Source organism: Lottia gigantea, assembly GCF_000327385.1.
Source record: "Lottia gigantea unplaced genomic scaffold LOTGIsca_8, whole genome shotgun sequence".
NCBI classification, from domain to species: domain Eukaryota; kingdom Metazoa; phylum Mollusca; class Gastropoda; family Lottiidae; genus Lottia; species Lottia gigantea.
The window spans coordinates 1479099-1500660 of record NW_008710662.1 but is presented as its reverse complement, the minus strand read 5'-3'; the positions used below and the strand labels follow the sequence as shown (position 1 = coordinate 1500660).

The window sequence follows — 21562 nt, the reverse complement described above, 5'->3', positions numbered from 1 at the left end:
AGAGTAGATGAAAGCGAATGCATTTGTACCACTTGAGGGTGTCATAATTCTAATAAATACGGTAATATTTAAGTTTATTCTGGGTAGGCTTTTTGTGAAACCACATGGAAATGTGGCCGTATATTACCGTAACCCTTGTCCGTCCATCCATTGAACAGCTCGTCCTGTAGACATCATCGAATCTGCAGTTTTTATCTAATCCTTATGAAATTAAGATAAAATCTTTGAATTATTAGATTAACGTTTTTTGAGTTATTGCCCCTGCCCTAGTAAAACTGTGTCAATGTTGGTTTATTGACACAATTGAGGGAACATTTTTTTAATCTGGATGAAACTCTTTTTGCATAGGCAAAGTTCAAATTCGATAGGATATCAATACTGCTTTTTGAATTACAAATGCATTTTGAGGTTTTTGTGTTCTGTACATAAAGTTACTAAATGCACTGTTATCATTTCTACCATTGTTATCTTCCCTGACACACTACTAACCTGGACCTATTGGTAAAGGTTGCTGACTTGACGAAAAAAGGTTTGATTGCATATCCATAATGCAACAATACTTTACAATAATAAGCTTATATACCTATTCATAGAAAAGAAAAATATTATGAGATTATTCATTGATCAAAATAGATAAGCCAAAACTAATAATTAAATTCTTTTATTCGAAAAAAGACCCTGACAGTGACAAGTTTTTGCGAGTTAACACAAGTATGCTCCTTGACAACGCGTCATGAATGAATAAATATACTGTAATTGTAAATCGTGCAACACGTGAATTTGTATTGTACACTATATTCTGGCTGAGACGTAAGGTAATAAGCTTAATATCATTTATTGGGACTTTTAGACTTACAAAATGAATATACTAATACTTTATTCTCACTCGACTATTTAAGGATTATTTGTAAAGCTAACTTCGTGTAAAGAAATCAAAGGTAATTCTTAAATTATACGATGCAAATATATTTGTGGGTAACATTAAACTATATAGGTTTCAATTGTAGTGAAAATGACGCTTTCATACATTGGCAGATACACGGTTAATCTAAGTGAAATTAGATTACAATTTCGCATCTTTTCTATTTTTTGATATTTTGGTCTACATTGTAATCTAATAGTTTTCCAGCCCAAAGATGTTATCTTTAATTAAAGCGTGTCATGTTAACCGCGTATTTTGATAAAATACCGAATTGTGGGATGGAAAAACCCAAAGAGGCTGTCACATTGCTCTACTTAAGTTTTTTAATTTTTTTTCAAGAAACACCCAGTTCTCCATGACTTGCCTTGATAGGTTAAAAACCTTCGGTAGAAAACTTGTTAGATTGACAACGAGCTACAAATATCAGAAAATGAAAAAGATATTAAATTGTAATATAATTTGAATTAGATTGACACAAGATAAACTGTACTGTGTTGTTCTTGGATGGTGAAATGTCCAAGTTTTCCGTCCAAACTTGGAAGTTTGAACTTGGCGTGATGCGTGATGCCCATGTTTGACGCTAATGCAAATGTCATGCCTGTGACATTGAACATGTTGTATTCATTGACACTTTCTGATAACTGAAAATAACGCCAAGAGGACTATATCATCTCAATGATCTATGTTATCTTAAACCATTCACCTTACTTTAAAACGTCCTATAAAATAACGTAGTCATATCTATATATTTAAACAAGTCATGCATCAAACCCTTAAGATTGTACGTCTCTGTATATAAGATAGGCTACCTTTATAAGCTGAAGTTACTCATATTTATTTTTAAACAGGTATACACAGAGTGTTTTTTAAGAAGGTTGCGCAACTCTTGACCGCCTTAAATAGTAAGTCAATACTCAAGTTTAGAGGGATTTTTAATCTTCCTACAAAATGTCTGCCTCGGAGTTATCCAGTATTACCTACAACTATTCTAATAAATTTGAGTTTGAGAGAGTGTGGGATGAACCAGCGTTTAATGAGTATTTGAATAGGAGATTGATGGACCCTTTATTATATTCACTGTTGTATGCGGTTATTATCTTCAGTATTAAGTATTACATGAGGAATAGAGAAGAATACGACCTCCGACAACCGTTAGCAGTATGGAGCACGGGGCTGGCTGTTTTCAGCATTGCCGGAGTAGTGAGAACAGTACCTGAATTTTTATTCGCCGTAAACGAACAGAGTTTTCAGTATTCAGTGTGCATGCCTACTTGGTATAATGGTGTAGCCGGATTTTGGGGAGGTTTGTTCGTGACGTCTAAAGTATGTGAATTAGGAGATACTCTGTTTATTGTGTTAAGAAAGAAGCCCTTGGTATTCTTACATTGGTATCATCATATTACTGTTCTGTGTTACTGTTGGTATAGTTTTAGTCAGCATACCGCGGCTGGGCGCTGGTTTATGGTTATGAATTTTACTGTTCATTCCTTCATGTACTCATACTATGCTCTAAAAGCTATGCAAATCTATGTTCCTAAACAGATTAGTTTATTAATTACTTCTATGCAGTTATTACAAATGATTATGGGATGTATTATTAATATTATGGTATTTGTGTATAAATCGAGGGGTGAATTTTGTCAACAATCAGATATTAATCTAGTTTTGTCTACTGCCATGTATTTCTCGTATTTTGTACTCTTTGCTAATTTCTTTTACAAAACATACATGGTCCCAAGATCAAAAAGTAGAAAACAACACAAATCTGACTAACTCTACCGCTTATGTAGGCCTATTCTTTATTGTATTTTTTTATTATTATTACTTATTATGTCTCATGTTGAGGGTGTTGTAAAGGGTTGACTAAGAACCGAGTATACTAATTAATTAAGTAAACCTAAACTAGTTTTGGTGTTGTGGGATGGCATGGCCCAATTGGCTTAACACGCCTTTGTTTACATAGGACACCTAAATTGGCTGTCATTTGAATTAATCCAAATTAAGACACTCAGGGCATTCCGAAATAACAGTCTCCTAAGTCTTACCTCTAAAGAGATGTAACAGAAGCTTCTATTATTTTCATATCGCTGGTGATCGCTTGAAACCTCATAATTATGACGATGACGTTATATGACGCGAAAAGCTTTCACCCACGATAATATGGATCTTTCATATCTGAAAGCTATTTGTGCGACAATCTTTAACCCTGTTATGTACAAAGTGCTGTTGCCATAGTCCAATGTCTAAGGGCATTCATCGGTAAAGTTGTTGAAGTTGATGTTACTGATTAATTTACCATGTATAGTTTTTGATCATGTGTGCAGTCATAAACAGAAGGGAATATGCCCCATTTAGAAAATATATATATATTGTTATTGTTACCATTAATTTTAGACCAAATAAAACCATTGTTTTCATTGATTTTAATTTTATGCGAAATTGTTTTTAGAGAGCTTAGGTATTTGGTTCATCGTGATGCGATCTTAAGGGACAGGTTTGCAAACCGATTGAGCAATCGTACCTAAGTTTCAGAAAGGGGATTTTTTTAAGCTAATCAGTAATTTAGTGTTCACAGCACACAGCCGAAATTTTAGCATTCAAATCCATGCGTGTCCAGAAATATCCGCGTTTGAATGTTAAAATGACTCTCACACATACATAAAAGACATCTATGTATAGAACTAGAAAGAGGAATTCCTAGTTGGAGGTATTTTTGAAGGAATTATGACGATAATATGTTTGCACATTTCTAGTATTTCTGAAGACTAATAACATAATTATATTCAAAACCCACAAAAACCCAACCCCCGAAAATGGCGAATTGCGGCATTATCTCTTTACGGGAGTACATACTATTTGTTATACCATTGGATAATTACTTGATGGAGCTTAAGCTGTCCACATTACTTTTTGGAATTAAAATCCGAAATAGCTGAAACGAATTAGTCGAGAATTTATGTAAACAGTACATAATAATGGGACTCGTGATAAAAATGAAAGCTTGTCCAGGGTGCATTATTCAAAAATCCGAAATGGCCATCGATGCGTCTCTCTTGGACATTTTTGGAATGTCATACAGTCAGAAATTCCCTACACCTATACATTCCATGCTGATAGTCTACTGTGAAGATAACAAATAATACCAAAACAACATAGACAATGACATATACAATGCCTGGGGACCTAGAACCTGTGGTTCTGTCACCCGTGGTAATTTTGAAATGGGGCGCTGAAAGAGGTAATTGAAAATCCCTGGTATAAAAGATGTGTAAAAAAAAGCATAGTTTATAGTTTGTTCATCAAGTAAAGGCGAGAGGTCACGTTCATCTCCCATTGTTACATCCTGCATTTGAAGTATTTAAGGCACTTGTCTGCCTTGCCTCTGGAAGTACGTTTTGTGTCAAAAGCATCATAAGTAGAATTGGAACTACTAATCTGAAAATGTTGAAGGATATATACTTCTCTGTGAATGACTGATGGCGAGGAAATGATGTCAGAAATTTTGTTTATTCACAAGAGTAGATTCAACTGAGATACCACCTTTTAAATGAATATAGAACACATGCTACTAAGGAATTGCAAAATATGCAATTTATTACGAACAATTCCTGAAATACAGTCTTGGCAAATATGGAATAAATAGGGTAAAGGTTCAAGATTTGTAAATAAATACATAATAACATAAAAAAATGACGTAATGTAAATGTTATCAATTATTCAAGAATGAATTAAGAGATAAAATGCTTGAAAAGACAATAGCGTCTAAAAATGAGAATTAATATCATCTTTATAAAACAAGAATGTTAAGTAAATATACCAAATAAATAATATGTTCTATGAAATCTCCGAAATGGATTCAGAGTTGCCAAAAGCATGGTACGCAGTGTTCGAGGAGAAGCTTCTACTGTCAGCTATATGCACGACAGTAATTATAATAGAGGAGTTCAAATTCAAGCTAATGTACATGAAAACATGATAAATGAATTCTGTACTTGGAGAGAAAACAATGCTCATGTCAGTCTGATATAATTAATTGAAGTGAGATCGAAATTGCCAATTTGTTCCACGCGATTTCAATGTAAACGGAAATCAAACAACTCTTAAGGTTAGAGATTCATTTTTGAAGAGTAATTTACATTTTCAAGCAAATGTAACAACTATTTCAAGTTTTCCCTTAGAATGACAATGAAGGATTGTGAAAGGATTTATCTAGCCTTCTTATGTGTTTCGTGCACTTTCACAACTCATACTTTGTAACATCCCCATTTTATCATTTGGAATCAATGCAACTATCATTGAAAGACAATGTAAATAAAATATCAATAGATCTACTGGTAGTAGAATCACCGGTAAAATCATACAAACGGAATGTGTATAGACTAAACATAACCCCTTGTAAAACGCTTGTCACAAATGAACATAGCTGGACATAGTATAAATTATACAGAAACCAAATACTGGTACAGAAATGCCTGATTCACTTGATCTGAAGTTTTCAGTAACAAATGTTTCAAGCAAAGCAAAATCAAGGAAGGTGAGATTTCTAAGCTCTCGAAGACATATTATAAAACCGGCAACAATCAATATACACAATCACCAGGACAAAACAGAGGGATTCATATCGTAAAAGAATATAAATTTCTCAAGACCTTTTTCGTTTACAAAAAAGTTGCCCCAACTCGTTACAGACATAAGCCTAAAGCATACAATTGAATGTGCAATTGAAGAGCGTTGTTGTCAAATACATGTCGTGTTTATACACATTCAAGCTCTTAAATTAAGTCATTCAAGCATTCACATATATACTGATATTCATCAATAATAATATAACATAGTTGTGCCTAAGTTCGCCATTATTGACCCTTTTTAACAGATCTTTTGTTGGACGATAAATATGTATTATAAAAAAAATGTGCAAAGAGCACAAAATAGCTAAAGTACATCATGGAAGAGTAGCGCAAGTTAGTATAGGTCTGCTGACAAAATTCGCCACGGTTCTTGATACTGTATATCATATAATTGATAACACATCCCATAATCATCTGCATCAGTTGCAAAGTTGTTATCAAAATGTTGATTCTCTTAGGAACATGGATCTTCAGTGCCCTGAGAGCATAATAAGTGTACATGACTGAATGAACAGTGTAATTCATAACCATAAACCATCTTCCTGGCGCTGTATGATCAGTATAGCTATACCATACATAGCATAGTACAGTTATATGGTGATACCAATGTAGAAAGATCAATTGTTGTTTTCTTAACACTATAAATATTGTGTCACCAAGTTCATATACCTTGGATACTGTAAACATAAACGCCCAAAAGCTGGTCACACCATTGAAATATGTTGGAACACAAATAGAATATTGCATTCCATGATTTCGTAATGCAGAGACTAGTTCTGGAATGGTTCTTATGGCACCTGCTATACTAAACACTGCCAGAGTTCCACTCCACATGGCAAGGGCAGAACGCAAATCAAATTTTTGACGCGTTCGCATGACATACTGTCCCCCAAAAATAAGGACCACATAAATCACAGAATAAAAGAAGCTATCTGTCCAACGTTCAACCATATACTTCCAAAATGCAGCCTCTTGCCAGTTTTTCTCAAAAAAGAAAACATAGGAAAAATTGTGCGCAATGTCCATATCGGTATCCATCTATATCAATTACGATATAGGTCTTATTAACACTGTAACAACAGATATTTCAAGAATTTAATCCCACCCTTCTTCCGTTTCTTAAGTTATTTGACCTCGAGCCGGCCGGCTTCTCGTGAAAGGGATTACTCAACCATGCAAAAATTAATAAAACAAATCGACTTTCTGATTGGACAATTTCTATGAACTGAGACTGCTCAGCCAATCAAATAACATAAATGAGAGAGACACGTGGAATATAAAATGCACATGGCTTCATTCATAATGAAGATGTAAATGATGCCCGTTTGCTAAAAAAGTACGAAATATAACCCGATAAAATTTGTGCACCCTACATCTGAATTGTAAAAACTAATGAAAAACAGTGACAAAACCCTTTAAAAACCACTAATAACCTGTGAAAAACGTCATTTATTATCTCATTAAAAGATTCGTCTGCCAATCGATAGTTGTAAAGCGGCATAACTCACATTTGTTCTCGATTGACCAGCTAAAAATGTACCGGAAGTAGCAGTATGGCTTGAAAACAAATAAATCTACCAAAGCTACGAAAGAAAATAATGTTTTTAGCCTGCTGAAAAAGCTCACCGCAACTGATTAAGATATTTGATGCAAATGTTGATACTTACTTAGGTATCGTAAGCATGCAATATAATGGCTATAATCATTTAAATCAAGTGAATAGTCACGAAATGAAATGAAATATCCATAGAGTTATATATGGAAATATCGGATTAATAAATACCTTTTAACAGCCGAACAATTATACAGTTATACTGTATGTCAATACCCTTTACTGAACAAAACCAAAATCATTGCATGGCTGTTGGTACATATCAGATTTGATTCATTTGACCAGTTGATAGATTTCGGGGATGGGTGGGTTTGATTCTCCCAAATGTACAGGACTCAGCAGATCAATAGCCGGGTATAAGCTTTCATAAATATAAATTTTCAGAATATAAATCGAACTTCTAGGGTTACTCAATATTGAACGTGAAAACCCAGAAAAAAAATGGCAGTCAAGAAGCTAATAAGCTTATTAATAGACCGATACAATAAATACAAAATACAATACAATGATTAACAAAAAATCTTATTGCACAATACAATACAATGATTAACAAAAAACCTTATTGCACAAGTTTCTACTGTCCCCACACTGTAATGTTTTCAATTTTTCATTTCACAGCAACATGGTGTGCTGTTTGTTAGTGGTGATATGTCTTTTACCACTAAGCGTTGGTCAACAAGATGTTCAACACAGTCAGGATAGCAGTTCACTTGTTGCTGAAGATCCTGAAGATGTACATCATAAACATGATCCTCATGATCATAAGAATGAATACAGTGATGCACCTGAAGATTCTGTTGTAACACAGACTACGACTAGTGCTGAAACAGCTACAGGTAGTTTAAAAGAGAACTTGGAAGATGATGAAGCGTCATCTAATAGTCATCACAAAACAGATGAACAATTATCTTCTTTGGAGGACATAATAGAGGAGTCAAAAGATACCTCAAAGGTGTTTTCATTGACAAATTTTATCAAAAGTTGGCTCAATCCAGTGTTACAAGAGTTTCAAGAAGGATTGAATGTGGCCAAAGATAAAAATGAGACCTTGGAAAATGTGAACACAACGCAACTAGACACTGATTTGATGGTTAACAATACAGAAATTGATGTGAAGAATGTAACTGATATTGGAAAACGAGTCAAATTTAATTGTACTGGTAGAAATGTGACTGAAAACACAACTGCTATTGTAAGACTAGTAAACAGTTCAGTGTTATTGGATTTTTTGACATTTGATAAAAACTCTAACAATGACTCTACGGATTGTATTTTGATCATGTTTTACGCACCATGGTGTAAATTTTGTGCCAGAACTGCTGCCCAGTTTAATGCATTAGGTCGAGCGTTTATTCAGTTAGATATCTTGGCTGTTGATGCTGTACATTTTAGCAAGTAGGTCCGATGATTTTTGTAACCTTTTGAATCATGGAGTTGCAAAAGAAACTGACTGGAGCCCTGGAAGTCACTGTACGTCAGGATTCTTTGAAGCCAATAACATTTATTTGATATACATGTATATAAGACTTGAAGGACATTTAGAAGTGAGGAGTATGTATATCACAAACACAAGACAATAATATGGAATTAGCACACTTCTTTAATAAAATATGAAACACATAATGTTTCAACACATTATTTTGTGATTAATATTTTATTAAAGATGTGTGCTAATTCTATAATATTGTCTTATGTTTGTGATATACATGTATATATTTGTTCTATATTTAAAATGTATATAATTGTTTAATTCTGTTTTTTTTTTTAATGTAATAAGCTAATAAATTTATTTGTGGAATGAAAAATTATTTTTATATTGAAAATGATATTTTTCAGTTTAAATGCAAGATTTGGGACAGTTGCAGTACCTAATATAATGGTGTTTCATTCTTCAAGATCAGCTATAAGATTTAATCAAACAGAGAGATCATTTGATAAACTGGTAGAATTTGTTATGAATGTAACAGGTAGGTAGTCACCATTGAACAAGCTTTTTATTTTGTCTGTTCAGGAGGGTGAAGTTAGATAGCTTATACTCCTGATTAGTTTTACAAAGATTAGGCTTATGGAGTGTGCAATGAGGAAAATTAGCGAATATTTTTGATTTCAAGTATCAGCTTATCTTTTAAGTTCAAAGTATGTAGTGTAGGTAGTACAAGGGAACTCAGTTTTATAATTAGGTGAAGGTTAGATCTTTATCTGTACCAAATTAAACCACAGATCCATAAGTTATCATTGTTGGTTACAGAATGAACTGTATTTTACAATACTCATCTTCTTATGATAATTAAGATACCAATTTATTGTCTTTTTGTGTTTTACTATATATTTCTACTGCCATGTATTACAAGATATACAGTGGAGCCTTTTTTTTCTGCACATTTCTATTCCCAATAAAATTGTGGGGTTTAATGAATTTCCAGATTGTTGAAACATGCCATGCCATCACTTAAGTTATGTCCCTTCTTATTAGGAAACCTGTCATGTGATAGACATGTATGTACTTTATAGGGCCAAACGTCCTGTAGAACCGCAATTGTTTATAATATTTCATTTCAATAACATAGCATGATAATAACAAAAACATTACAACAAATTACTTGTGATAATGACCATCGGTGGTAGAATGAATCCATAGAATTAGAATTCGCTAATTTGTAAACATAAATTTTCGCACTGTAACTTCGTAGGTCAAACGTTTGATAGCCATGATGAAAATCATGTATGACTGAATGAAGAATTGAATTCAAGAGTTACTGAACAAAAGATGGTATTCAGGTATGACTTATAATAATAAGTAATAATTATTATTGCAGGTTTAGAACCAAATAAATCAGTTGAAGTAGAAGATATAGACTATATAGGACCTGTAAGCTCTATACCCACTATAGAACCAGACTATTTATTATGGTGTGCATGGATCTTTGTTATTCTATGTTCATCTAATATGTTTATCAAAAGTCAATATGGACAAAATGCTATTGAAAGAGTGAAAACATTATGGCAGGAACATCAACATATTGAGTGATGAAGAAGATTTTTTATGGTTATTATTAGTATGTGTAATGGTGATATTTATGTGTCTGTGAATCAAAAGAGTTATTTTTTAAGCCTGTATGTGTATCAGGGATATTATTTAGCCTCTATTTTCACCATTCCAATTTCTCTTACATCTGTGGCTCCTGTAATTCTGGAAAAACTAATCAGATTGTGATGCCTCTAATGAACAAGCCATTAGATGGAATATTTTTGAATTATTAACAAATTGTAGATCAATCATTTCTGGTGTATGTTTTGAAATATCTTTTGGTAAATGTTACCTTTAAACTCTGTTACTGCAAGAGGTATTACTCTCTGACCACAATGGTCTTAGTCTTATTATATCCCTATATGAAGTCATGATGTGCAATGGCACATTGTGAGTTATTTCTGGGCCTGCTCTTCTAAATAAGTGAATTGTTATTTTGTAATACCTGTAGGTCCAATGTACATTTATTACTCTAAAATGAAGAGTGTTATTTATATTATGTTTAACCTGAATAAATATTGAGTAATTTCTTTAAAAGTGATAAATGTAATTAATATTAATTAATGTAAATTGTATATTTTGATGGTTAATTATGATGGAGTGTATGGTATGAATGATTAAATGAGTAAAATATATTTGTCATCCCTAAAGGTTTGTGTAGTCAAAGGGGAGTAACTCTTGAACACGGCTTTTTAGGTCTTTCACACGACAGTATATATAATCCGGTGTGTTCTCTTTTTGCAGGCACCTATAGGAGTTATGACTACAGTCTGTATCTCAAAAGTATTTTTAATTTTATAAATGAAGGCAAATAGGGGGGATACGTTATCACATTTTATTTTTATTTACACTTTTATCACAATTTATACACATATGATATACATAGCAGCATTATCTGCTACATGGATGGGTGTTTCTGTATGTTATAACCAGGTTGTGGGCAGTGTTTTTTTTTTTTAGGTTAAAACATATTTTATTGGAAAATCAAAGGGATTGGATGCAAGTTTCAAGAACTTAGGAAAAATCCGCAGTGTTTATGGTTGTGGGGCAACAGCATCTCCAGTAGACAGTTTTATTTAGTCTTGACTTCATTCTAAACTTATATCCAATTAATACTAAAGTCTGAACACCCCCGGAATTGGGAACAAATTGCACTTGTGCCTCTCCCATTGTAGAATGACTTGTCATTTGCCCCATGAGTCATGCCATATTAAGTTGTGATCACTTTTAATGACAGTTCATTAATCATATTGAATTGTGGTCAGTGACTGAATTCCACTTACGTGAACAAGACTGCAAAGTTAATCCTAATCCTCTTATTGCCAATCAAAGTGCAGGCAAAAAGAGAATACACCCATAATCCAGGGGGTTTTCAACCTTTTTTCTGTCTATGACCCGTTCAAGATCCTTGATGATTGCATTATCACCCTCCCCCATAAAAATTCTTACTATTTGATGATTTTCTTGTAGGTTTTTCCCGCAATCATTTTCATGACAGAATATAGCCTGATTGAATTGAACCACCTCATTCACAAAAATAATTCAAATACCCTATGTTGAAAACCCCTGACATAACTTAAGTGAAACTATGCAATCCATTTGAAGACTTATAAAAAAAATCATTTATGAGTCCTTCTGCAATATAAATTTTTACAGAGAATTGCAGGGAATGTTGCAAGCCCAAGTTCAAACAATAAGCGCTCGAAAAGGGAATATAAGAGTCCTTCCTTCTTTCTCGATCTTATTACATGCCCTATATTATAGCAGTAATCTTAAAATAACTTTCTGTAACTAAACCACTAAATATGCCCATAGTAAAGGAAACTCCACTCCAGCGTTGTCAATGGCATTTAAAATTGTAATTTGTATTTATATGAATACTAATACGAAATTCGAATCCCTTATACATGTACCTCAATAATTGTTGAATATGTCGGAATACAGCGCCTATAATAACAATGCTCAGACCCACTCCAGCAAATTCGTTCTTCCACTGCGTAGCGTCAAGCTAAAATCTTTGATTCCATTCTAAAATCTGTGTTGTCATAAACGTAGCTTTGACGAATTTCTATTGTAGTTTATGTGATGCTGTTTTGTCTTGTCCTTTGTTACGTCATAATAAATTGTTGGAAACGCAAAACGTTTTGATCATCTATCCACAGATAGTACAATGTAGGTAGTAGTTTCAAGCAGCTTGTCTTCTGTATTGCTGCTTTTTTAGTTTATTTCTATGAAAAGAAACAATTCCGAAGTTTTAAAACGACACAAAAATCACCATCCTAAACAAGACGTTTTCAATCCAAGTAGTAATGTGTTTCAAAACATACATCAGTTTCTTCAACGTTTAAGACCACGAATTACTTTCTGCTCTAGAGCTGGGATCCACAAAACTGAGTCTACAACTCACCTAATGGAACCTGAAATCGGTGAACCCAAAAAAGGAGAAAATCGGGAATGTTCCGATCCCGTTACTGTTCTGTATCAAAAGCAAGTGAAGAAACACAGACCAAGGCAACCAAAGAAGCAGCAGTTACAACAACTCGTATTGTTGTTTGCTGAAAAGGGTTACAGGCTAGGACAGGAAATTGGAAACGGTAGTTACTCTCGGGTCAGGATTGTGAAGAAGATTTCGGATGGTGAAATGTATGCTGCTAAGATTATAAAACGGAAGAACACCTCCAGTTTTTTGTCCAATGAACTAACTGCAGCTATAAAACTCGACCATCCCAATATCATTAAATATAGTGAAATAATTATTCTTCCTCATGCAACTATTCTTATTATGGAAAACGCAGCCTTGGGTGATCTCTTGTCATACACCAAAGATCATGGTGCCTTCCCTAACCAGGAAGCGAAGGTCATGTTTAGACAAATAACTTCAGCTGTGCAGTACCTTCATCAACAAGGCTTTGTGCATCGCGATTTGAAACTTGAGAACATTTTAGTTAGAGGTGATTCCTCATTAGTATTGAGTGATTTTGGATTCACTCGAAAGGTAGAAACTAGTGGTGAAACTGTCAGTAAAACGTTCTGTGGAAGTGCAGCTTATGCTTCACCAGAAGTTCTTCAAGGTATACCTTATGATCCAAAACAGAACGACGTTTGGAGTTTGGGATGTATCCTTTATATTCTGGTTTGTGGAAAGATGCCGTTCGATGAGACAGATCTTTTAGCTATGATCAAGAAACAACTAATGCACCAAATCGCTGTTCCTTTAGATGATCTAATAGTAGTTCACCAACAATGCCAGAACCTGATTCGCAGTCTCCTTCATCCAGATCCCCAGACAAGACCCACACTTGATGCTGTATTAGACTCTAATTGGTTATGTTCTGGTACAGGAGGTGATCATGTTACATCTAAAACTGGTACACAATCTCATGCTATTTCTCTTCTTAGTTGATTTTCTGTAGTATTCTCTAGTAAATTTATGTTTGGAAATTTAAGTTTCTCTATAAGAAAACTGTATGGAATAAACGTAACTGGTAGATCAATATTTTCAAGTGTTTATGTGTAATTTTCTCCCTTTGAATCTAACTATGACACCCAATGCTTAAAAGATGTGCTTCATCTTCCGATGGTCGATCTAATTACAGATTTTTTTCTGTTTATGCTCATCTTAGATCTGATCTCTTCATCTAGTGTGACACGATGAAGCTGTTGACAAGGTAGTGCAGCGATCCTAAAGATTACGTAAATGGCCATTTATGAAATTCAGATCAACGGCGTAAGCAATTTAAGAACCGAGGTTACAATATGCGAAACCATTGAGCTAAATTAACATTAATAACCAATAACTATAATGAGGGGAAAAAGAACATTCATGTATTCAGCGGGGGGTTCATTTTCAATATTTTAAAGAATCACAACGACCAAAGTGTTTTCAAGAGTTTAATGTTACAAAAAGAATCATAAGCAGAAGCCCAATCGTTGATAAGGGTGATGCAGATAAACCCCGCAAATACCATTGACCCTCCCTACCTACGATTCTAATTTTGGTGAATACGTAATCCACTGCCAAATGATTACACGCAAAGGAATATATGTATTTAAACTATATGGTCGTTTTTACTTTCAGTGAACACTGTGACTATTTTTGTTATATGAACTCCTCTTTTGTTTGATATACAATTCGGATTGTAGTTACAAATCCTTTCATGAAATTAAAATGGATCAATTCAATTGTTTGGAGTGTGTACGTACACCAGTAGAAACATTGACACGAGTGTAAAATACTAAACGATCAATATGGATTATAAAATATTGAAAGGAAATCACTAGAATATTCAAAACATAACACCTAAATCCTTTGAACTATGTATTATAGCATTGTATAGTATGTCTCTGTCACGAGATAGTTTACATTTGATTTCCTTCACATTTCTACAATCAAATTGCAACTACATAGTTATTTCTTTGATCTATACTTTTTCTCATTTTCTCAATTGCCATATACACACTTTAAGTGTTATCAGCGAAAATGGCCCAATGTCTAGCAAATATGGCAAAATTATAAAATGGCCAAAAACAAACATATTAAAAAGCAAAACAGACGCCGAAAAACGCCACTCAAAAACAAAAAATAACAGCGACAGATTAGATTCATTTTGTTAATGAAGCATTCCGTGTATCAGATGTTCAATTGAAATTGGGTCTCTGGGGTAGCAATACATTTTTTATGCCTGGCTCACCCAAACGTCGACTTTGAAACCCTAACATTGAATTTATACACTAGCACTGCACAAACATGTACTCAATTAGTACTTATCTACCACAGATATACAGAAGAATAAAAAGATTTTAAAAGTCCAATAAGATATGACTGATATTAAAACCAGTGTTATTGACTAGAGTATATTGATAATACCAAACTAATATAACGGTATATAAAAGGTACATAGTAGAAATGAATAGAAATTGACAATATGACCAATCACTAATCAATATAAGATAGCATTGTAAGACCAGTCAATAGAATGTTTACCTTTCTGTTAAAATATAATCATTTTCTCATACAATACTGTTTGTATTTCGAAAGGTCGCTATTGAGATATAGGAAGCCCACAACAAATAAATTGGCTTGAGAATAACAGTGAAAGGATAATTGATCAGATTTTTGACTTTTAAATTCTAAAATGGCTACCAGGGTAAGTATGATTTAAAAATTATGGATTTTGAAAGATGGTGAATGGTGAATCTCAGTTCGATTGAAAATAACTTGGTTGACTTTACGGATCGACCAAAAAGTTAACAATTTCGAAAGCGGAATTTGTTAAAATAAAAATGTCTGTTGCTTTGCTCCTTATAACACCAAGAAGTGAGAATTTCAGTTCAGAGATAAGATCTTCAGATTGTAAGGACTCTCGAGAACAAAAGTTGTTATTCTTCCGCCCTTTCTCCAGGTAAAAATTCAATATTCAAAATCGATAATCGAGATGAATTTATTTCTGTATATTGACCTTAAAGACCTTAATTAACCTCGATCCGACGTAAGTCCAAGAGATAAAATATGATACAGTTTCTCAATCACAAATAAATACTAATACAGATATTACTAGTATACCAACTGAGTTTACTTTTTCTGTTATTTCAGCTGAACCCAGTCATAGATTACAGGATGCCTACCTTAATCGGTAAGGCTGGATTTAATATGTCGGAAAACGTTTTGACCACCATACCACGACCACGAGGTGTGGTTCACCTAGAAGCAGCACCACCAAGAAATCTTCGTGAAGTGAGGAAAATGATGAGAAATGAAATCAAAATGTTAACAAAGCGACTAATGCGTTTAGAGAGACTTTATTATGGTGGCCAGAAAACACTTCATGATGAAATAGAAACTTATCTGATTCCCATCAAATCAGTCATGAGAGCTGTTTTGATCTTTGACCTTAACAAGTCTTCAAATGTAGATGAGATATTCGTTCGTGCTGGAAAACCCAAGCAATATCGTCCGAATAAAAGTGATTTGATAGCCTTAAAGGAAGTGTATCTCAAACTACAGACATTTCTTCCCTCTAAATTGTCCGATACGATCGCATCTTGTGAAAAATTAGTGACAAATCTTGATAAATACTGTATCAGTTTCTATGATCGGAATTCAGATGGATATCTTGGTTCAGCTGCAAATTTCGAACTCCAAATTGAGAAATGGCGGAACGAAATAAAAAATCACATTTCGAATGCTAAGACTGTGTTTATGAGGTTAAAGGGCAATGACAGGATTTCACTAGACACTTCACATCTTTGTCCTCCTGTAAGGCAGTTTGCCGAAACTGCTGATTGCTGTAATGTATTGTTCCTTGTAATTTTTGCTGATGCTGTCTCAAACATCCGAGGTGCTCTGTTGCTGATGAACTCATGGATGAAAGCAGATGAAAATTATGGATCTTATGTTAAAGCAGATGCTAAAGAACTTGAAAAGGTGAAGGAGCAACGAACTTGTACTCTCCGCGAATCGAAGGACAGATTTCATTCGTTAACATTCAAACTGTATCTAGCTGAATCTGATCTACAGAAAATCACAGATGAAAGTCGTTGTGTTGAAGAGAAGCTCCAACCTTTAAAGGAAGAAGAATTGTCATTGATCCAGAAAATACGTGAACTAGACATAACAATAGAATTTAAAGAGAAAAAGATGGCCCAGATAAGAAAAGAGAGCAGGTTATCTGATACATGTGCGTTACCAGAATACTACGAACTTATTGAAGACGAATTGAAGGATTTAAAAGACAGGTTACCCATTATGCAGAGGCAGTTATCTGGCATTCAATATAAGATCCACTGGTTAGTCAACAAGAAAAACGCCAGGGATAAGCTCAAAGATGACGTCAAGAAGCTGAAGAAGCAACTTAGCGATGCTGAAGAACAGTTGAACTCCTCTGTCAATATGTTTGAAGAAACACGACAATCTGTGGATGTTGCTAGACGAATTGCTTTATGCAAAAATACCAACGACTCGGCAGAGAAACTCTATTATGATTTACCCTTTGGACCCAAGTCAGATCGAGATAAATTGCCATTGAGCGGTGGAAGTAAGCATACCATTTGCATAGTTTGATCTTTTAAAATTAACGCCCCAAAGCGCAGACTAAGCGGGTAGTTGTATGACCACAAGGCTACAAAAATTAACGCCCCAAAGCGCAGACTAAGCGGGTAGTTGTATGACCACAAGGCTACAAAAATATGAAAAGATTTCCTATCTATTAGGTAGCTGACGAAAATCTGATTTTTCGCAGGATTCGTCGCAGCTAACTGAGAAAAAGCCTTTTTTTTAAAAATTAACTGAAATGAAATAATACATAATTAAAAATATAATAACTAAATATGGTATCATGTCTGACCTTTCATGTAAAATCTTCACTTTATCATTTCAGGGCCAATCAATACAGTTTGTGCAATTATAGCCGATAATATTGAAAAAGACTGGATGAAGCTTTATAGAAATCTACCATTCGTTCCTGCTCGAGGCTGTCATACCATAGAAAAAGATATCAGCAAAATCAACGAGTCGCGGGAAAGGGATGAGATATTAGCGAAGCAAGCCTTAAAAAGATGGCAGCGTCATCATACAAGAACCAAAATTGAGGATTTGAAATCTGCTCTAAAGAAAATACGCCGATTTGATATTTTGAGGATGGTAAATGCGGAGCTAGCTATACCAGATAAGGATATCAAGGAAAGGGATTTAGAAGATCAGAGCGCCGATCGAGATCCTGAATTGATTCCTTATCTGAAACAAGTTGAGCTTTTTGATAAGCTTAGAGCTGCAGGAAAAATCTGACACTTTACTTCCTTGCCCCGAAATACATCATTAACCCCTTATAGGAACAGGTATCTTTAAAAGGCTTCAAATAAGAATTTCAACAAACGCAACATTTTACGTTTTTTATTTGAATGATACACTGTTTAGCAATGTTATATCTATATTATGAAATGCTTTTAGTTTATGATACACTATTAACCTCAACAATTGTCTTTAGTAATATTGTGTGACATTATGTGTAAATTTAGCTTCGTTCGAGCATGTAAAGTGGGATTTTGATTATCCCGTGCTGTCACTGTGTAGGACACTATTTGAGGTGTCGTTATATTCTTTACCAATCCAGTAGTTCGGACTATTCCAGTTGTCTTATTGATAGTCAAATATTCTGGTTGAGGACCAGTTATAGAGTAACTATAGGAAGATGGTCGTTCATCAACTTCGTCAAAAGCTATAGGTGTAGCAATAACAGTATCTTTTGGAAAGTCTTTGGAGATAGTTGAGGTGTATTGCTCCAAAGGAAAAACTGGTGCGTTGTCGTTAACATCATTAACTATTGCTGTGACATCACGAACAGTGTTAATTGGAGGTGTACAGTTGTAAAGTGTAAGGATTTTAAAGTTATAGTAAGGTTTGCCGGTTTCTCTATCAATTCTATCGGTAGTGATGATTGCTCCATTAGGTTTTACATCAAATGGTACTGTAAAATAAAATGTTTTCCTGACATATAGAGGTTCATAAAACTTAATTCAAGCTAGCCGCTTATTCCTCGAACGAATATCTATCATCCAATGGAAGACGGACAACATGTTCAAGGTATGGTTTCACTTATGGTTATTAGGAGAAGGGCAATAACGCCGTGGTAACTGTGAAAAGTCTCAGCAAAAATACAGAGGTGTTTTTTTTATTGTTAACAGTGACCCAGGTAACTGAATTGGACATTAAGGGTAAAGCTACATTGATGCCATGTTCTTTAAAGCAAAGTTCATTTACCTGTTTGTTTTTGTGCTGGATCGACACGAATATCTTGGACTGGATGTTCCAATTCAGGCTCGAGTCTACCAATTATCGAACCAATTGGTATCTCTTCTGGAAGTACCATAACTCTTTGTTTTGGTTTCTTGATGTCCTGTAGCGTGAACTCTGTATTTGGCATCTTGAGTGTGACCTCCGTGGTAGTTAATCCAGCTGGGAAACCAAGATCCCGTGCTGTGACGTTAAACTTATAGACTGGCTTGAGAGGCTGAGAAAAGAATCCTTCTGATACATGGATTGTACCTGAAAGTAAATTTTAAGCACACCATAGTTTGGCATAGCTAGTGGCCTTACTTATGTACCTTTTTGTAAATACAAATGATTTTACAGGTACAGTATATATAATTTTGTAAATGCTTTGTAAAATAAAGGTAAATTTAATATCTAATGAATTCTTTCGTATATCATACATCCATTTGTAGCAACTTGCAATGCACTTGATAAAGTATATTCTGTTTGCTGTTACGTAGTTTTTAGATAATTTAAGCTTACAGTATAGATATTGTAATTTATTTTCTTACCAGTATTGATGTCGAGTCTGAATTTTCCGCTCATTTCATTCTCCAATAGATACAGTAACAGATTATTAGGCTGAGTAGCATCTTTATCTACAGCTAAAGCACGACCTATAACACCACCAGGTTTTATATCTTCAGCTACATCAAATTCAAATGATGTGGACAGAAACTTGGGATGATTATCATTGACATCAACTACTGATATCAGTATTGTTCCTGTCGATGTTTTAGATGGAATACCACTGTCCACGGCCATAACCTACAAAATCAAATTTCAAACATGAATATGAGCAGATCAGTTGTTTTGAAAAGTTACAATGGTCACAATCTATGCCAAAATAGATCGATATTACATTGACAAACAAGTGACGGCACTTTCGTGTTATCATCAATGATTCTTCTTGCAATATTATGATATTATTTACCTTTCTACGATTACCCATTCAAAGTGTGTCACTAATTTCCTACGCCCGATTATATCAGTACTTAGCTGATGCTACTTGGCTTACAAAACTAGTGTAGCCAATACATAAACTAAGGCTAGAAAACCCCTTCTGAAACATTTTAATCAAGGCGGGAAATAATTAATCACCCTTACCTTAAAATGAAAGAAGTCGTGGATCTCTCTATCAATATTGGCTATTTTACTAGTTGTCAACTGACCAGTTTTAGAATTCAGTTTAAACAGCTGGCTTCCTAATCCATGTAGATATAGTTTAACTCTTCTGTTAGCTGGTGTAGCATCATCATCAGTAACAGTAATATTCCTCTCCTAAAATATATTGACTTTGATGTAATAAATATCATACATATAGCTCTATGGATTTCTAATAGAGATTTCAATTCGATTCAGTGGGAGGGGGTATATTCAGTTATAACAATAACGGATTTGCTCCCACGAAGACGTCAACCTTGAGAGATTCTGAGAGCAACTTCAAATTACATGTAGATCAACGACTGTTAATCAGAGTTGAGTTCTACTGAATGTTAAATCTGTGATAGGTATCTACGATCAATAATCCATATGAACTGTTCGCTCATGTCACCTGCAACAAATCCAGTGAGATGCTTTGAATTAACAGTTTAAAAATAGTGTTCTCACCAAATTTACACGTTGTGGTGATCGGTCGTTCTTTTCATTTTCATGTACAAAACCTTGGAACACATTGCCTCCGTGAAACCTTGGGAAATGATCATTGATATCCTCTATCCTTATTTTGACTACCGCATTACCAGTTAATATGGGTTCACCATTATCTTTAACTATTACATGTAAGGTATAAAATTCTCGCATTTCTCTATCTAGAGGAGCTTTGACCACCAACCAACCAGTTTCGGGATTTATTTGAAATGGAACTGAAAATAGAGTCATACATATAGAAGTCTGGAGTTCACCAGTTGAGCTAAAGATTGCTATTGAAAGGTGGTGACAACATAACTATGTTCAGCTTGAGTAGAATCTGAGAGCAATTGGCTTTTTAACGACTGCAAGCAACTTACAGCAGCTCGGCTGGATTAATTGCTCTTCTGTCATGCAGAAATTAGATTTTTCTAGGTAGGCATCTGGTGACTATGTAGTTGATGGATGTTGCTAGTTGTCAGTCAATCAATTTCTCTCGGAGCTTTCCCGATGTGATGCCCGAATCGGTTTGAGCTTCACAGACTATTTTTGAAATTGTTATAACTTACCAGTTAACTGCTCTTTTAAATGATAGGTCAGTATCTGATTCTTATCTTTATCTTTAGCCTTTATATTGACTATCTGATGCCCGACTTCTATGTCCTCTGGTAGTGTAATGTCATGTTTAGATATAGTCATCCAAGGACGGTGGTTGACAGGTACATTGATGTTAACAGTAGTAACAGACATCCGTTTTGGCACACCATTATCCTGGGCAACAACCACCAATTTGTAGTGGTCATATTTTGGATGACGATTGAGTGAATCGATTATTATGATCTCTCCTAAACAATTTATACAAAAAAAAAAATCATTGAGTCAGAGAAGTGGACGTTTTTCCTGGTAATTGCCGAATTTGACTCATGAACTGCGATTT

General features: G+C 34.4%; 6 protein-coding genes across 6 annotated transcripts; 4 read left to right on the top strand and 2 right to left on the bottom strand.

The window, feature by feature from the left end:
- Positions 1-1743: 1743 nt before the first annotated feature.
- Positions 1744-3347, top strand: LOTGIDRAFT_210968 (hypothetical protein). Its single transcript, XM_009066898.1, has one exon. It carries the CDS (start codon positions 1871-1873, stop codon positions 2693-2695), a length of 825 nt encoding a protein of 274 aa, XP_009065146.1. The 5' UTR covers positions 1744-1870; the 3' UTR covers positions 2696-3347.
- Positions 3348-5384: 2037 nt separating this feature from the next.
- On the bottom strand, positions 5385-6579 carry LOTGIDRAFT_184049 (hypothetical protein; the record flags this gene model as incomplete). The annotated part of the gene is made up of 1 exon (XM_009066897.1): positions 5385-6579. The coding sequence occupies one exon, from the start codon at positions 6574-6576 to the stop codon at positions 5776-5778; it is 801 nt and encodes a 266-aa protein (XP_009065145.1). The 3' UTR covers positions 5385-5775.
- Positions 6580-8354: 1775 nt separating this feature from the next.
- On the top strand, positions 8355-10178 carry LOTGIDRAFT_96321 (hypothetical protein; the record flags this gene model as incomplete). The annotated part of the gene is made up of 3 exons (XM_009066896.1): positions 8355-8557; positions 8999-9129; positions 9979-10178. Coding segments are annotated over 3 exons (534 nt in total), but the record flags the coding sequence as incomplete, so codon positions are not given.
- Positions 10179-12600: 2422 nt separating this feature from the next.
- LOTGIDRAFT_108548 (hypothetical protein) lies at positions 12601-13593 on the top strand (the record flags this gene model as incomplete). The annotated part of the gene is made up of 1 exon (XM_009066895.1): positions 12601-13593. One exon carries the CDS (start codon positions 12601-12603, stop codon positions 13591-13593), a length of 993 nt encoding a protein of 330 aa, XP_009065143.1.
- A 1732-nt stretch (positions 13594-15325) lies between these two features.
- LOTGIDRAFT_155326 (hypothetical protein) lies at positions 15326-17973 on the top strand (the record flags this gene model as incomplete). Its single annotated transcript, XM_009066894.1, has 3 exons — positions 15326-15337; positions 15784-17224; positions 17567-17973. 3 exons carry the CDS (start codon positions 15326-15328, stop codon positions 17971-17973), a joined length of 1860 nt encoding a protein of 619 aa, XP_009065142.1.
- A 91-nt stretch (positions 17974-18064) lies between these two features.
- On the bottom strand, positions 18065-21375 carry LOTGIDRAFT_229555 (hypothetical protein; the record flags this gene model as incomplete). Its single annotated transcript, XM_009066893.1, has 6 exons — positions 18065-18652; positions 18946-19230; positions 19509-19764; positions 20104-20277; positions 20608-20861; positions 21195-21375. The coding sequence occupies 6 exons, from the start codon at positions 21373-21375 to the stop codon at positions 18156-18158; spliced, it is 1647 nt and encodes a 548-aa protein (XP_009065141.1). The 3' UTR covers positions 18065-18155.
- Positions 21376-21562: the final 187 nt, after the last annotated feature.

Coding starts and splice junctions, on each gene's coding strand:
- LOTGIDRAFT_210968 (XM_009066898.1), top strand. CDS start 1,871: ATGTCTGCCTCGGAGTTATCCAGTATTACCTACAACTATTCTAATAAA.